Below are 18,304 nucleotides of genomic sequence, written 5' to 3'. Positions count from 1 at the left end.
CATGATAGAAAATGTGAAGAAATGCTCTGTAAAAACCTAAATAAAGAGGAAAATCAGAGAAATCAGGTGGAACTTAATGTACGGTATATTATTTCCAAGGTCAGGGAATAGAAATGATGGTCTGCTTTGTTCCCTTCGGTTGCCGGCCTGCCACCTATGGATCATTTGGGGGCCTATGGGCCGGGTTGAGATGCAGTCGAATTTTGTTTGTTTTTTTGTATTTTCCAATTGCTTCTTTTCATTTTATTTATTATTATTATTATTATTATTATTATTATTATTATTATTATTATTATTATTATTATTATTGCTAATATTGTATTGTTTTTTAGTTTTTAATGTTTTTTTCCTCTCTCGATCTCTTCCTTCCCTACCCCCCCCCCCACACACACACACACACACACACACACATACACACACACTGTTGTATTGTAATTGTTAAATTTGTATTTCCGTATTGTTTTGTTTTATTGTTTGCCATATGGATCTGACATAAAATATAAAAAAAATAAAAATAAAAATAATAAATGATGGTTTGAGAGATAATTTTTAGGGTTATGATGTTTTAGTTTATCATGTTCAAAATATACAGGATCAGATGCTTTTCTATACTTGTGTGTGAATTAAATGTAACAATGCTTGAACTGTCATCTCTTACTTAGTTACTTTTATTAGCAATAAACGGAAAGCAAAGTGGTTGTGTGGGATGAATCCCCTCCTGTCCCAGTTGGACAGGAGGGGATTGACACCAGGGTGCAGACACTCACTGAGCAGAATGATGACACAGAGCAGTATGGCCACCAGAGCTCCAGTGGTGAGACCATCTGAGAAGGGCAGGACCTCGGGGTTACAGGACTGCATGTTTCCACGGCTGTCGCAGGCACACACGCGTACGATCAGCGTGCTGGTGCTGCTCTGGACTGGGTAGTCGTTGTCAGAGATCACGATGGGCAGGAAGTATAAGCTCATCTCACGCCGGCTGAACCCGCCCCTCTGTGTCAGGATGTTGGCAGTGTTGTCTGAGGAGAGAGACACAGTGGAAAAGCTTGTCAGGGATGTGGTAATCAGACAGTAATATTATTAGTATTTATGTATTATTTACAATTCCTACACATGTGGTTTCTTTAATATAGAATATATTTAATTATATTTTATATTTATTATAACTGTTTCTTGATACTTATTGGTGTGTCCTTGGGTGTCAAGAACATTGCTTGTATTCAAATAAAATGTATAATAATAATAATAATAATAATAATAATAATAATAATAATAATAATAATAATATCCAATAGTAAGTGAAATCACTTATCATATTGAAGGCACTCAATTATGATATCAATTATATTATTCGTAATTGTCTATTAAATCTATCAGATAGTTTTATATGGTCAAGAACTACAGAAAATATCTGTTAACTATGGTTTCCGTACTGAATATTAAGTTCCATTTTTTTTTTTCATAATCAATAAATGTGTACATTTTTTTTTTTTTAATTCTGTTTCTCACAATTGAAGTGTACCTATGATAGACAAGTTCGGATGAACTATGGCCGGGCCCGCGTAACCTCTCCACGCTGAATAGCACGGACCACGTTCCCGAGAATTCAGTCAAAAACCTTGGTTCCACCGAGTAAAACAAATGAAATTGTGCAATGCAAAATCATAATTTATGTTAAATTGCCTTTGAAACGATATATCACACGACTATGTTCCCATAAACTTAGAATTTGCCGGAAAAGGGGGTGGGTCTCCGGGTTCCGAATCAAATTGTGCGAGGCATGATCATAATCTACGTTGAATTGCCTTTGAAACGATATATCACACGACTTTGTTCACATAAATGTAGAAATTGCCGGAAAAGGGGGGTAATTCAAAAAAGGGCTCCCAGAGTCTCATCATATTCCTTCATAGAGTATTCATACCAAACTGCATTCCGATCTAACGGGAACTAACGGAGGAGTCGCCATTGGAATAATGACACGTACGGGGTAATGGGCCCCATTTATATATTGGTATGTCAAACAATATGCAACAAGCAGAAAAAGTGAACCATGAAAGTTAACATGAAAAAAGAAAGGCAAGGCAAGGCAAGGCAAGGCAAATTTATTTATATAGCGCATTTCATACTCAAGGCAACTCAATGTGCTTTACATGATAAAACATTCAATTGTTTAAAATCAATAAGAACATTTAAATCAATAAGAACATTTAAAATCATCAGTAAAATCAATTAAAATCATCAGTAAAATCATCATTACATCAACAACATGACAAAAAATCTCTCTCTCAATCATATGCAGTAGAGAAAAAAAGTGCCTTTAACTTTGATTTAAAAATGTTCACATTGGATGCTGACTTCAGCTCTGCTGGCAGTTTGTTCCACTTCTTTGCAGCATAACAACTAAAAGCAGCATCACCATGTTTACTGTGAACTCTGGGCTCCACTATCTGATCTGTGTCCATAGATCTGAGAGACCTGCTGGGTTCATACCTGACTAACATGTCACTGATATATTCTGGACCAAACCCATTCACAGATTTATACACCAGCAGCAGAACTTTAAAGTCTATTCTGAGGCTGACTGGGAGCCAGTGTAAAGACTTTAAAACTGGAGTAATGTGTTCTGACCTCTTTGTTCTGGTTAAGACCCGAGCTGCAGCGTTCTGAACCAGCTGTAGCTGTTTGATGCTCTTTTGGGGGATTCCTGTCAGAAGACCATTACAATAGTCCAGTCTGCTGGAGATAAAAGCATGGACCAGTTTCTCCTGATCTTTCTGAGTCATTAAACCTTTCACTCTGGCGATGTTCTTTAGGTGGTAGAAAGAAACAACCACAGATTAATTGTACAGAATAATCTAAATAAAACAGCCATATTGTGCGTGTGTGTGTGTGCGCGTGCGTGTTCCTGCTTTAGGTGCATTGAAAACAAAGGCATGTCAGGGGTGATCAAGTCTGTTACAAACGAGCATATTTTTTAATGTCTACCTGCTTCACCACACCTGACTGAAAGGTCACTCGTTATCAGGCCTTCTCCAGAGCTGCATGATGATTAATTGATTAGATTCAGGTGTGATAGAGCACGGTGGCATCCAGGACCAGGACTGGAGTCGACTAGAGGCTGGATGAACGTGGACTGGGTGGTAAGTTGAGATTCAGAAACGTTTTCTCTTCAGTTCATGTTTGAATTAAATAGTTTTGAACCATAGTTTGAGCTAAAGTTCCAGAAGGTTGGCTTAGTTTAACAGATAAAGACAATCAAAACAACTCCATATGTGGAAGATTTTTAATCATCTGGTTAAACACAAAACTAATAGTTTTTAGTTGTTTTGTGTCAAATTCAAATGTTGGATTGCACAGGCTTAAAAAGCTGTGAAAACCAATTATTATTATATATTTTCACATGAATATTTCTTCTGGAAAGCTGCTTATTAGTTTGTCAGAAATGACGACAACTTCAGAACTTCTCCATACAAACGTAAATTGAAATGAAATGAAATGCTAAATTAAAGGATCTGTCAGAAAAACACAATATTCAAAAGTTGTACAGAAAAGGTTGGCAGAACTCGGTAAAACTAGTTCTTATATTAGCTAAGTTGTTTCCATTACCCTTCTAAATGCGCAAAATCTAAATAGCGCAATTAAAAACTTGTAACGGAAACACCTGAAATTCGTAAAAACACTCTTGCTAAAAGGTTTTTCCGCTTTCATGAGGTTTTTCAGATGTTTTGATATTGAGTTGTATCGCAAAAGAACAATGGAAACACTTTTCCCACAATTACACGTTACTGGACGTGACGTACCTGGTCACATGACCACTTCTGTCAGAGTAAACATGGCGCGATACGTGTGGACAGAAGTAGAGACGAGACATTTCGTACCCGGTGTTACCACTGGATACGTCTCTGCTGCGCCAAAGCTTCGATCCGGTTTTGCTCCGCCCTCCGGCAACCCCCACCGGTTGCGTTTTTGAGTGCGCCACGGTGCAGTCTGGTTGACGTCACGCGAACGAGGATATTTACATAATCCCGTAAGAACGCAGTTTAAGGAAGTGTTATAATTTTCTTTTCTTTTTTTTTTTAAGTAGTGAATTACAATGACATATGTAATAATAAAGTGCAGCAATATTCACAAACAAGTACAGATACAGACGGGCATTTATGTGGTTAATAGAGTCAGGGAGATAGATTGAATGACATACTGTATATAATTAGAAAAAAAATTAAGAGAGAGAAAGGAGGAAACATAAATAAATTAATAAAGATAAATAAATAATGATAAAGGGGTGACAGGTACATACTGGATATGTATCTATTACATTATTTAGTTTCACAGCTTGTTTTGTTTATTAAATTTTTAGGTATTAGAATATAAAGTTACCTTTTGTTGTTGTTTGTTGTCCGAGCCACATTTTTTAGCCACAGCCAACAAAGAAGCGATAATATGATGAAATGTAATCTGAAAAGTCATATTTTGAAAAGTAACCGGATGTTTTAATGTTTAGTAAGTGCTTAACTCCCTGTTTCACTGTGTTTGCTCTGTGCTGAGTTGTTTTGCGTCATGCATCCACCACAAATAGAAGTCTTGCGTATCTCTGGGCTCCGGACTGTCGCAGCGCACCGGACCCAGTGGAAATTAACAAGAATGAATGAATTAAAATTGAATAGAACCCCATCAGCTCTGCTGCCATGGCGGAGATGTAACGCAGCGGACCCGCATCCAGTGGAATCTGGGGGTGAGCATTATGGGTATACAGGTATAGACAGCAACAACAAAGGAAAGTGGAGCGTAATAAGGTTTGGAACGTCCAACTTCCAGCAGCAAAGTCTCGCTGGATGAGATTTTGAGTTAAGAGCCTAAAACAACCTTCAATGGAAACGTGTTCAAAGCGCAATTATGCTTCTTCGACGTTTAGAAAAATCACTCTTGAATGTGAAAAACTATAAGAGAAACACGGCTATTAATATCTTACCTTCTCTATCGATGATGGTGAAGTTTGGGTTGGTTGGATTTATACTGAAGACAAACTTGTGTCCAACGAGCGGTTCGTCTGTGTCCACGGCGCTAATCGTCTGAATTAGCTGCAAAAACCAAAACAGAAGCAGGATAGTGTTGGAAATCTTTAACCTCTCAAGCTCTCTCCAATCTTACATTTGCACAGCACACGTTATTATAACTCGCTCATAAAGAGGGAGATTATGATGTTAGATTCTTCTGGCTTTCAAAAAAAAAAACTCAAGGAGCCCTTCTTGACATATCGAACAGATGAGACGATGAATTTTAATCACCTGTCCCGCTTTGACATTTTCACAGACAAACGTGTCGTAGGACATTGCGAACTCCGGGGCGTTGTCATTGACATCCAATACCTTGATGAACACAGGCACTCGAGTAGTCTGGCGGGGATTATCTAAAGCAAGAAAGAAGTTGGAAAAAGTGGTCAGATAAGGTCACGGAATTAATTGTTTTCCAGTGAAAGGTGACTTACTTATTTCATTGGCCACCACGGAGATGTTGTGCCACTTGGACATTTCTCTGTCCAACGCTTTTAGCGTCGTTATCGTTCCATTCACAGAGTCTATGTTGAACAGCCTCTCCAGATCTGTGTGTCTATCAATTGAGTATCTGCAGAACATATAATATGAATATATTACTAAAAATGCAACTGCATTTATTCAGACAGGCATATTCGGGGAAAACTACAAATTGGCCCTACTTATAACAAAAGTGATGGAATCGATGCTTGTAGCTCCATTAGAATTATATTAAAAGCATCTGTAAAAATGAACACGCTCCAAGATTAGGAATAATGGTAATAGAATTTCAAAGAATACATTTGTGACTTGCAGCTGTGGCTCCACTTAAATCTGTATATTCTGCATTAGGGCTGCAGCTATTGAATATTTTGGTAATCAAGTATTCAGTCAAATATTCAAGTAATCAGATAAAATGTACTAAATTGAAGAGAATATCTTTGCATTTAAAACAAAATTGAAATGCCATCCCCTTAATGCAGGGGTGTCAAACTCATTTTAGTTGAGGGTACAGATATGGAGCAGTTCTGGGCCACAGACTTTTTGCAGGAAAAAGAGTAATTTCAACATTTGTGTGCCCTAGTTTGCACTTCTACCTATACATAAATTACAAAATATGTTAGAAACCGACCATATCCAAGCAATAGGAGTGTGACGATATCGCGATACGGCAATAAATCACAATATTTTTCCGCACAATTGATTATCGATATGCTTGCATTTTTTTTTTTTTTTTTACTTGTCTGCACATGCTGTCAAAGGTCAACACCACAGGAAGTGCAATCATTATGAGACAGCAATGCATATTTTGTTATTGCAATAAAATACATTGATTTATTGTATTGCTTAATTGTGACCATTACCAGCCCTCCCTAAGGAAGGGTAAGAAATCTTTTATTATAGGGAGGATATAAAAAGGGAGAGCAGTGTTACACCTAACTGGGGGGGAGGGGGAAGGGGAGGGGAAAGGGAGCAGGACAGACTCAAGGCAGGAAATAGAAAAGGTGGGGAAGAATAGACTGTTTTGCAGTGAGGGTGAGATGTGATGTTGTAGAGTAAATTGTGCTTATTATGTTGTGTAATCCAGCCAGTATGGTGACAAGTGTGAAGCTTAGCTATAATGGTGGTGGCTGTGGACAGGGGGAATGAATGAATGGTAGTACCTAAAGCAGGTATTTGGGATTAACGTGTCTAAGGTTAAGCCCAGTATGAGTTTTATCCCACATCCCAAGGCGTGCCAGTGCATCGTATACCAGTATATGTGCAAAAAAAAAAAAAAAAACGCAACAGCAAACCCAGGAGCTGCCCTGGGCCCGCAGATGCAGCCAGGCCAGCAGAAAGATCGGGGGCCAGGGAGCCCCAGGCATTCCCCCCGCGGCCGAGCAATGCCACCACGATCCCAGGCCGAGAGGCAGCCACCGCCCCCCACACACACAACCGAGGAAGCCCCAAACAGCCGAGCACCCAGCGCATCCCCCCACCAACCCCAACCCCCAACCCCAAGGCCCCCCGCTAGCATCCAGCCCCCCCCACCCACCCACACCCAAGCACCCAACCCCCCGAGGGAAGGGCCCAGAGAGCCCCCTGCCCGAGACCCCAGCAGAGGAGCCAAGGCCCCCGCCCCAGCAGACGGCCAGAGCCGTGCGGAACGGGCAGCCGGTGCCCGCCGGTGGGCCCAGAGCCAGCAGGGTCCGGACCCCAGGCCAGAAGGACCCGGAACGGAAGCAGCACCGAGAGCAGTGCCCCCAGGGACGACAACCACGCCCATAGTCGCTGAGGGCACCAAGGGGATGCTGCATAGGTAGGTCCCCCAGCCAGGCACCGCAACCCCACATCAATGTCGCCAGCAGAGCCCCCCCCACCCACGGAGACCACCCCAATCACCCCCACGCCGACATGAGACAGTATTGATTTTTAAAAAAAAAAAAAAAAAATTATACACACATACAGTATATACAGTGAAGAAAATAAGTATTTGAACACCCTGCTATTTTGCAAGTTCTCCCACTTAGAAATCATGGAGGGGTCTGGAATTTTCATGGAAGGTGCATGTCCACTGTATGAGAGACAACCTAAAAAGAAAAATCCAGAAATCACAATCTATGATTTTTTAACAATTTATTCGTGTGATACAGCTGAAAATAAGTATTTGAACACCTGTCTATCAGCTAGAATTTTGACCCTCAAAGACCTGTTGGTCCACACAGAGCCATCACATTGTGTTATTGCCCAACCCTCATATCACTTGTGTTTTTTTTTTTTTTTTAAACTGTAGTCATTGCTGTTAAATGTATTTGTTCTTGTTTTCAGTGACTTGTACTGTTTCCAGGGTAGGAACTGTCCCCAAAAAATAAGGCAGAGGTCACTGTATATCTTTTTTTTAGAAAAACCAAACAAAAATAATGAAGGTGCCTATTTGTTCCCACTACCTGTGCTGCAGTCAGAGTAGGCAGTGCCTACCCAAGGGTGAATTGATATTTTGATTGTTTGTTTTAATTATAATATAACTATAAATTATTGATTTTTCAATTTCTGGTAGCCTACAGTACCTACAGTATAAGTTTGAAAGTGTCAGCATTTTGTGCTTTTCATAGCCCAAATCGCTAAACATCGCCTTTTCCTACCACACCCCTTCTCAAAAGCACATTGCTGCTCTGCCTCTGTTCCCATAGCGTGTTTTATGTGTTTCCACATGTGCGTTAAGTTCCCCAAGATGATAACCATTTATGTAAAACGGCAGCTCTCTACGCTGCCTTTGGACGTAACCACGCTATGCTAAATGATATATGTAAGTTCACAGTACATTTGTGAATTGATATCACGTGACCGCTGCTGCTACGTTCTCTAGCTAGTGGGCGGGATAACACTACAGTCAGGATGACAGCGCTAGACACGATAAAGAAACTTTTTTTTGAGGAAAATCGACAGCTTAAGATGGGAGACCAACACCTGAGCTACCAGACCTTCAGCAAAGGTAAGGTCAGAAAATTGTTTGTATTTTCTACAGTGAATGGTACAAAAAGAAGGATTGGCTTTGTGGATGCTCCTCACTGAGGCTGTTCTGTGTTGTTGTTGTTGTCATTTTCTCCGTGTTTCTGTTTTTCCAACACAAACAACAGATGCGCTGCTGTGTCATGAGATATATCTTGTTGGGAGAGTATGGAGGCTATATTAAATAATTGTTCATGTTTCTTTAATGGTGTTTTACGATGTTGATTTTGTTGGGTTTTTTCTTTATTATGAATTATGTATTTTGATATTAGCATCGAGATGACTTTGTTGTAAATTGCGCTATACAAATAAAGTTGAATTGAATTAACACTTGCCAGCAGAAACATATGAAATTGACATTGGTGGTCTTGATTTGGAACGCCCTGCCTACCCTACCCTAGTGCTCACGGCACGTCACTGCTGTGTTGTCAACCTGAGTTGGAAAAAATATAGATAGAAAAAAATGATTTTTTTTTTTTTCTTATTGAATCTTTTGTTTGTTTTCATTCGAGGTACTGTTGCAGCACTATTCTGCATACTGCCAGAAATGACTCCGGGCATTAATGGTGTTGAATAAAATGCAAAACATTCCGTGACTGCATGTTTTCCTTGAGCAGATTGACCACATTGGCAGAAGTAATTTTTAGGGATTGTGTCTTTGCCCATGATTATTTATACCTTTTTATATTTAGCTTTGGATGCTGCAATACCATACACTCCACTAATGAAGACCCCACCATATGTTTAAACTCATTGGCAATCTGAAGATATGACAGAAATGTCCTTTTGTCACAGGCTGAGAGTTTTGCATGCACACCATATGTGGGCAATGGTGACGCGAGGCAGTGCAATCAATACAGCAAATTAGGCTCCTTCACTCTGTCCCAGTGTAATACAGAGCTTACATAACACTGGGAAATAAACAGCGTCGGTATTCACACACCGCCGCCACTTTCCGTGGGGAAATCACAAGGAGAGACCCGTGAATAATGTTTCCCCAGCCCTCCGACACACTCCTTCTCAAACATTGACACATGGCTTGGCTGATAGATTTGATTTGGCCAAGTGGGCACATTTCCTCTTCACTCTATTAAAACAACTGATGAGAGAGGACTTTGTGTTTCAAACATGTTTGGCTTGTTTTAGCGTCGTTTCATAGCAGCGTAATTAAAAATGGGAACAGAGTGTTCGACAATCAGACGACAACTTGATTGTTGAGGAAATCTTTGCTGAGCAGACATTGATCCTTTTTAAATGTACTAAGTAGGGAACACTTAATTCCCCAAACGGAGGCTTTGTGTTGTGTCAGACACAATTGTTTCCGTCTTAGCTGACGCATTTTAAGTTTAGCCGCTTCCTATGTTAATAAATCGAGTACATCAGTAGCACTACCTTGCACTTGTTTCTTTCATGGTTTCCGTTGCTGTAATTTACTGCACCAAATCTTAGTATATTAAGTTTGCTGTTCAGTGTAAAGACCACAATTATTTTTAGTAAATAGTTTGAACTTAAAATCAATATAAAAGTTAAGTTTTCTAAAATCTAGGTAGAAATTTTGTAAAAGCAAACCTATAAACGATAAATTACATCAAATTGCAAGAGTCCAGGTAGCTCAGAATGGTGAGCCAATGAACAAACTTTACTTGTTCCAGTCTCATATTGAAAAATATGCAAAAAAGACAACAAAGATAACAGAAATATGCTACCTTTGGGCTAGTTTTGTGTAGCCCCCAAAGTAAAAAATATTGAAAATTATGCGAAAAAAAAGTCCACAAAAATAAACGGATTACAAGTACAAAAATCCACAAAGGTGACTCCAAAAACACAGAACAAAAGTGCCCAAAATTATAACAAAATGAAGCAAAACAACAACAAAAAATGTAGAATACTACAACAGCTACTCAAAAGTCGCACAAAATGGGGAACAAAAACGCACAAAAGCTTTTTTTTTTCCTGTTAAAGATGAAATTGATCATTATTCCAAATGCTTCCATGAATAATGGTAATGTGCCCATCTCTGATCCATGGCTTTGAACAGCCACTTATCCCCACAGTGATTTGGCAAGTCTAAAATCCTTTATTTTAGCACACAAAACACTTGACGACACTATAACAACACAGTTCAAAAATGCCAACGTCTCAAATCAAGCTAAGATTGCAGCACCTCCATCCCTCCCATGAGCATTTCATGGCTACCAAAACAACTACAGGACACACTAGCTACACATAACTACACACACTTCACTATAACTACACACTCCAAAAAACAACAAAAAAAAAACAAAAAAAAAACTAATGTTTCAAATCAAGCTAATCCACAACAGTACACACTACACTACACTTCTACACACTCTGAACAAGCTAATCACACTTACTGTCCCAGCTCCCTCCCACAATCGTTTACTACCTCACAACACACACTAAACAAAAATGATATCCTCTAAACAAGCTAACATCTCAAACCAAGCTAATTGTGTCACCCAAAACTTACTTAATTATTGATCTGGAGAGACTGGATTGCCAGAAATCAACATATTTTATGACTAAGTGTAAGGTGACCATACGTCTGGTTTTACGTGGACATGTCCTCTTTTCACATTTTGTCTGGAGATATTTTACAAATTCATGAAATTGTCCAGATTACCCAGGGACCTTGAACGCATCTCGGGCAACATTAATTTAAAAGACCGTAACGCTGCTAATATCTGCGAAATTCCACCAGTTTCTGAAAGCTAATGATGAGTTGCTCTTTAAAGCTACCATGGTTAATTACAGTAATTTTACTCACAGGTGAGAAAATCATTAAAGTTGCCGCTTTGCTTTGACAAAATTGTCACACATGAGGAAAAGAGAAGATGGAAGTCTGAGAGAGAGAAATTATTAAGTGATTTTCATTGTTTTAATTTCCAGGAGGAGATGTTTTTCATTGTTTCAATAATTACAAGATGTTAAGAAAAGAGATTTTTAGAAGCCCACATTGTTAAAGTGCATAGTAAAGGTTATTGACTTTGAGTCACCACTGATTTCAGATTTGTTTTTAAAGTCTTTGTTAAAAAGAGAGAACTTCATTTTCAAACCGTATTGGCAATAACTACGTATTGATTTTTTTCTTTTGCCCTTACATGCTATATTCAAGAAAATGTTGAGTACTTTGCTGAGGTCGGTCCATGTGTCATCAAACTAAGGTCACTCTAACTAAGTATGTAGTTCAGTTGATAATGTCTGCATGAATATCTAGCAGGGATCCATAAACACAAGTGAAATAAAGATGAACATGGGAGAGATGAAGAATGTGGCGTACTTGACAAGCTTGCTTTCAGCATCGGGGTCTCTGGCCGACACCACGCCTACAAAGCTGCCAGCAGCCGTGTCCTCGTGCACCTCGATGATATAAGGGTTCCTTGTGAAGACGGGTGGCTCATCCACATCCTCAACCGTCACCTTGACCGTTGCGTAGTCTTTGAACTGCAAACCGTGTATGAACCTTGCATCCAAGTAGGTGTTTTTCACCTCCACTCTGAACTCATAGTCCCGCTTAGTTTCGTAATCCAGTGCCTGGAGAGGAAAAAGCGTCAGAAGTCAGGCTTCAGACTCCTCCATGAAAACAGCCCGCCTGCAGGCTTTGGATAACTGATTTATTGCCTTTCATTCGTCTGCCTTTATCTCAATTCTAAGTTACAAATCCGAGTGAGATATACTGACCCTGAAGATCTGAAAGTGAGCATTAAAATAACTCTTACATATACTTTTACATTTTTTCTGTTTTTCAAGCTTCATGAATCTGATTTTACAGCCAAGTGAAAAAGTTCTGTCACGTTTATCTAACATGGATCAACATTATTGGAGGATGTTTCTAATCTGAGACTGTGTTATTTCGTCCTCCCGACAGATTTTCCATATCTGGTTGAGATGAAAAGGCAGCAAAAGTTGGATGTGAATTAAAACATACACAAAGTTTGTATTTTTATCAGAACTTTAAATTGCATTTAAATTAGGGATTAAAACACCCTTTGAGTCCAAACTGCATAAAATCAGAGTAAAACATTGGTTTTTCCTTGCTATAGACGTGACTAGAGTGAAATTTTGAAGAGAACGAGTGCTTGTAGAAAAGTTGTGAACAAATCACTTATCAACAACATATTTTGTCTGATTACGCTGCCAGGAACAGGAAATGTGACACGACTGCTAATGGTGCTGAGAAGCAGAACAAGCTCTGAGCTGAAAGTACCTTTTTGATTATGATGACGCCCTCCTGCGTTGTTTGGTCGGTGATGATGTTGAAAGCGTCATTGCCGCCCATGATGCTGTAAGCCATCTCGGCATTGCGACCCAAGTCTGGGTCATCAGCCTTGATGCGGCCGATCGCACCTCCGATCACCGTAGACTCTGCGGCTGTCAAGCGGAAGGAATCTAAAACAAAACAAGGAAAGGAACTCAGAACTCAAATTAGATTTGTTCATTTCATTTGATGGTAAAAAGTCTTGTCTCACGGTTGGCAAAGCGTGGCGGACTGTCGTTCACATCGGAGAGCATTATACAGACTGTGGTCGTCCCTGAAAGGCCACCCATCTGCCCGGCCATGTCTTTGGCCTGGATCACGACCTGGTAGTTTTCTTTCACCTCTCTATCCATTCCTGGTAAGGCTGTTTTAATTGTTCCTGGGAGGAAAAACTGCATCGTCAGAGACTGGACAATAAATCCAATTCTCAGTAACAATATTCCCTCAGTCCAACAAACCAGGCAGCTGGGAATCCAATTTGATTTCATTTGTCTGATATGTTTATAGGAGGAATGTCATTTCTCCCTGTATTAGTCTTTCTTTACAGTATGGTTGTATATGTAAAACATTTTCATTCAAATGTTGGGTCCAAATCCATGTTTTTGAAGTAATTTATAAGAACTTTTAGTATCAAACACACGCAATATCCCTTTGTATGTGGAGGTCGCCATTTTTTAAATTAACAGATGATACTAACTGAGCACCAGAAAAGTTTGCTCGATTTGCCACAAGTCATGTTTTGAAGAAAAGTTACTAGTGGGGTCTAAAAGTCAACTATACTGACAAAGCTGCTGAGTTGGCAACACTTTTTCGAAGGTGTGCAACATTTAAACGTTACTTTTGGTTCTAAAATGTATGTCCAGTGGTGCTTTAAGTAAGTTATCATTAGTTTGATTAGTCAGTGAAGTACGGTGTGTATAAACTCAAGTCCCATTGGATCTCAGTTGGGCTTTTGTGTTTTTCACCAAATGGTTCGCTTTTTAGGTTGTTTGTAAGGGTGTCCCAATACTGATTTAAAACCGAGCATCAGATTCTATTGGCCTTGATCTAAATTCTCTACGATAACATATTTTTTTAAAATTTAGGTTTTTTTTAAGTTTCTGTTGCTGACTATTCTCAGTTTGAGTACTTGATCAAGCCTTTTCTAAGATTCCACACTAGTAAATGAGTAACAAAAGTATGTATAATTAGTGCTGATATCCTATTAGATCAATATCTGTATCGGCCAATATGCAAGGCTTAAAGTCCAGTGTAAAGCAGAAATACATTTGTGTAATGAGTTTGTCACACCACAGAAACGTGTCATTGACCACTTAGCCAAATTTGAAAGATGAAAAAATTGCTAAGAATATAGAATTTGTTCTCAAAATCATGGAATAACAAGCACTTCTCTCTGCTCTTAAACGCTGGGGGCATGTCAGTTAGAGACGGGAAGGGTGCTGCTTTCGTGTATTAACCCTAACCCTATGGGAGAGAGCAGTGTGAAAGATTTGGCCAAACGAGATGTCAGCGGAAAGTGTTTCTCTGCCTGAGTCCGAATATGTGCATCCCTCCCGGGTAGAGTCAGAACTGCGCCCACTACAGGCGAAAAAACAAAATTGCAGTGCAAAAAAAGTGCTAATTTCATTGAAAATATGGCACCAGTGAACACTTTCTATTCCCCCTAAGTCTGAATGTGGTTTGTTTTTGGCTAGGGGCCGAGCTGCGCCCGCTGGAGGCCGCGGATATTTGGTGTGCTTCAGCAGCAGGGTCAGGTTTATGCTAATGATGGCTTCGTTACGTAACGCGGCTATGATTTTTCATCTGACCACCCGCCCATTAAATCCTGAACACACATTATCAGTTTTACATGTTTTAAGGAATACATTTATGATGTATTTAATGGAAGAAAATGGCTGAATTTGCTTTACAGACTTTACATGTTGGAATTGTACTGGATTCACTGGTTGGTTGTGTGTTAGTTCTAGTCGTCTTTTTCTGTCAGTAATAGATTCCGTTTGTTTCTACACACCCTGTCCCGGGTGTGGACACCTCCGCCTTGTATCCACTCAGGTGTGTATAGTCTCCTGATTACGCGTGTGCACTACCTAAGATGTACTTGACCACATGTGGAAGGTTTGTTTCTTTATTTTGTTGGATTCTCTTGAGTTTATGTTGGACAATGTTTGACTTAGTGTTGAGTTTCATTAAATGGACACTTTTATAACGCTACTTCTCCTTTCCTGCCTCTTATCTACCTGCAACTAAGCAACTCTGCACCCTCTCACTCACCTTAAAGACCAGAGAGGAGTTGTATACTTTGTATTGAACGCTTTAAAAGGAAAATAACTTGAATCAGCTAAGCTGTTCATAAGTTGGCAGCCAGTGTGAGTGCTAATTTTAGTAATAGTAGAAGGCGTAGCTCAAGAGGGATTTAAATTAGTCAGACATAAATGAGCAAGACATAAAAAGCAGTTTAGGAAGAAAGTGGTTCTAATTTTCAATTTGCACTCTTAGAACTTTTTTTTTTTTGGTTTGCTTTAAACTTTTTGAACTATTTCTCAACCGATGTATGAAGTCATTGTTTGGCTCATAGGCTGCACACAGACATTTCAAACTTTCAAAGCCCACCCTCCCATTGGATTCAGCTCACCATTTTCTGAATCCACAGAGAAATAAGGTTGCCCCTGTAGAATGCTGTACACCAGCTTGGCGCTGTTCCCGTACGTTTGATCATCGGCATCATCGGCTGTTATGGTGACAACAGACGTACCTGCAGAAAGAACAGCCAGAGGTAAACTGAGGGCAAGGAGCCTTCAAGGAACTGAGTCGACCACTGAGTCGAGGAGGGAAAGGAACAAACTGTCACCAATACAAGATCTCGTACTGATGAGTTTTAGCACCAGCCTCGCCTCTTAACACTCATCTTTTCTCAGCTTTACCAGAGAGCACTGACTCATCTCTAACACAAGGACTTTGATCAAATAACATTTGAAAACGTGACAAGAAAAAAAAAAAAAAAAACACAGAAATATTAAAGTAAGGTGACAAATAATGAATCCTTAACAATCGACTCTCAGTAGGAGTTTGTGAATTGAAAAATGATCTTTTAAATGATCAGATCAAATTTAAAGTAATGCCTCACAGGTATAGTTGTTACTGTTTGGGTGCTAATACAGCCAAATCCTCATTACCAGGCTGTTTTCACCTCTGATTCTGTCACTGCCCAGAGGTGTTGGTCAGCAGAGCTGTGCCGTCTCAACACGACTATTTGGCTAAATTAGCAGGAGCGAGATCGAGTGCTTTCAACATCAGCACTAAACACTATGCTAACAATCAATGCTAAAACGGACTGAAATCTGCATTGTGTGCAACTTGTCTAAGTTGCAGCTTTCAGCGCCAGGTGACAATGAGCAGCGTTGCCAGATACAGATGGATTAATTACCACAATAAATCCTGCAGCCAAAGCCGGCCATTAAAGGTTATTACAAAGTTATTCATTTATAGCAGAGATGGGCACAAAAATGTGATCCGAGGGCCACCTAAACAACATTCATATCAGCATTTAAATAATGACCAATCTGAGAAATAATATAGGAAAGAACAAAGTGTTTGTGTGCTTTTGTTCTCATTTTTTGTCGATTTTGTATGTGTTTTTTCTGTATATTTATAGTTGTATTGTGTATTTTTGGAGTAAATTGTTGTATTTTTCTTGTCCTTTTGGGATTTTGGAACAATTTTGTGCATTTTTTCAGTTATTTTTGTGTATATTGGTAATTGTATTGAAAGTTTTTGGAATACATTTTTGTATAAAGATTGAAATTAGTAAGGGAAATGTCATTGACTTATGTTTTGTTGTGTTTTTTTTGCAATATTTAATACTGTTTTCTCTTAATTTGAGCCACCCAAGCAAGAAAAGTGTAAAAAATGACAAAACAATGATAACGGATACTTGGTGGTTAAATATATAAATTGTAAGCATTTAAAAACACACACACACCAAAAACATACGCCAATATTCTTATATCCTAGATTTACTTATGACCGTGATAGGATGATCCAAAACCGCTTAACATTTTACTGTGAAAAGCTCCAATAAGAACAGCTATGGATGCTATATACTTCAATGTTGCTTGACTGCAGCATTTTCTAGCATTACATCATAATGTGAGAAGCAAAAATCTCATTTAACTTGTTAATTTCAATCCCCAAGTTGTGAATTTCATCTTGTAAATAATTGACAAGTGTGAGGCAGCACATATGCGCGTACTTGCCCAAACATACGGTGAGTGGAGAGGTGTTAGAAAGTCGGGACAAAGAACTATACCTCTACTCAGACGCTGGAGTGGATTAATAAATGTCATTTAAGTGCCAAAAAGTGAGTGTTCTAAACCTCAGTTTGTCTTGTGATTCTTGTCATTGAGGTAACTTCCAAATCCAGCCGAGCGTGTCAGTAAAACACCGTCCTTGGCATTCAGGAGACCTCTGCCGTGTCCTGTTTGGGTCCGACTGTGTGGCTGCATACTAATGAGCCCTGGAACATCTGTCCCACTTAGTCTCAGTGCTGATGCTATAAAAGCAGACTGCTGATTTATTTTTATTTTTTTTTCATGACCTGGTTAACCCTCATGTTTGGTTTGAACACATATTATTAATCCGTAGATGTGCAGTGGTGACCCCGACATGCACTTCCCAAAATCCCTTCAACTAGATTTAAAACTAGATTACGAATTTGAAATTGTGCATTTTAGTTATTTAGCATTTTAATTCACACTTGATTGTTGTTGTGTATCAATTTGTGGATGCATAATGGAGCATGCATTGTTTTCCTATGCTTTGTTTGTATGCTCGCCGCCTGCTTTATCTTTGCCTTATTATGTGTATGAAATGAAGTGCAGTGCATTGAAGCGTGTCCTTAATTGGAAAGACTCCCACAATATAAACCTTTTATTATCCTATTGCCTATTAAAATAGCTAATGGTATTACATGGGATGAATTATTAATAAGATGGACACAATACAAAAGTAAGACTACAGACAGTAAATAGAAAACAGACTGTGGTCTATACATACATATATAATTCCATCCACAATTACACTATTTTCCTGACCGAAATAGATTAAATATGATTTTAAGATGTCCAGATGGCTCTGTAACTGACTTTAGGTTTTAGTCCTTTATTAAACCTTACATTTTCTGAGACTTAATGGTTCCGTTCATGTGTTGGGTATGAAATGCTGCCTCTTCCAGGTCAAACAGTGAAAAAGGCTGCATGTTCTCACCTATAATAGAACTACAAACCAAGTATTTTGATCATTCATCGTCTAAATTTGTGTTCCGTTACGTATCTGGTATCTTAAGACTAAACAACACGATAACTTGTGCTATCATTTTTGTGCGACGACTATATTTACTGTATATATACTCGAACCCTGTCCCCTAAAGGGATACCGGCAGGGGGCGGACTGGGACATAAATTCATACCTGGCCTTTTCTGTCCAGACCAGCCCACTACATTAT

At 39.1% G+C, this 18,304-nt stretch overlaps 1 protein-coding gene across 1 annotated transcript in view; it reads right to left on the bottom strand.

The window, feature by feature from the left end:
- LOC114454148 (cadherin-10-like) overlaps window positions 1-18,304 on the bottom strand; it is a 44,570-nt gene that overhangs the window by 4,954 nt on the left and 21,312 nt on the right. The window contains exons 4-11 of the mRNA XM_028434384.1: window positions 15,437-15,556; window positions 13,016-13,183; window positions 12,754-12,935; window positions 11,827-12,080; window positions 5,489-5,625; window positions 5,289-5,410; window positions 4,973-5,081; window positions 768-1,019 (exon numbers count right to left, since the gene is read on the bottom strand). Coding sequence (XP_028290185.1) covers window positions 768-1,019; window positions 4,973-5,081; window positions 5,289-5,410; window positions 5,489-5,625; window positions 11,827-12,080; window positions 12,754-12,935; window positions 13,016-13,183; window positions 15,437-15,556 — 1,344 coding nt within the window. The remainder of the gene's footprint in view (window positions 1-767; window positions 1,020-4,972; window positions 5,082-5,288; window positions 5,411-5,488; window positions 5,626-11,826; window positions 12,081-12,753; window positions 12,936-13,015; window positions 13,184-15,436; window positions 15,557-18,304) is intronic.

Source organism: Gouania willdenowi, chromosome 20 (genome assembly GCF_900634775.1).
Source record: "Gouania willdenowi chromosome 20, fGouWil2.1, whole genome shotgun sequence".
NCBI classification, from domain to species: Eukaryota; Metazoa; Chordata; class Actinopteri; order Blenniiformes; family Gobiesocidae; genus Gouania; species Gouania willdenowi.
Note: the sequence above shows the minus strand (reverse complement) of the source record. Positions and strands in the feature narration are given on the sequence as shown.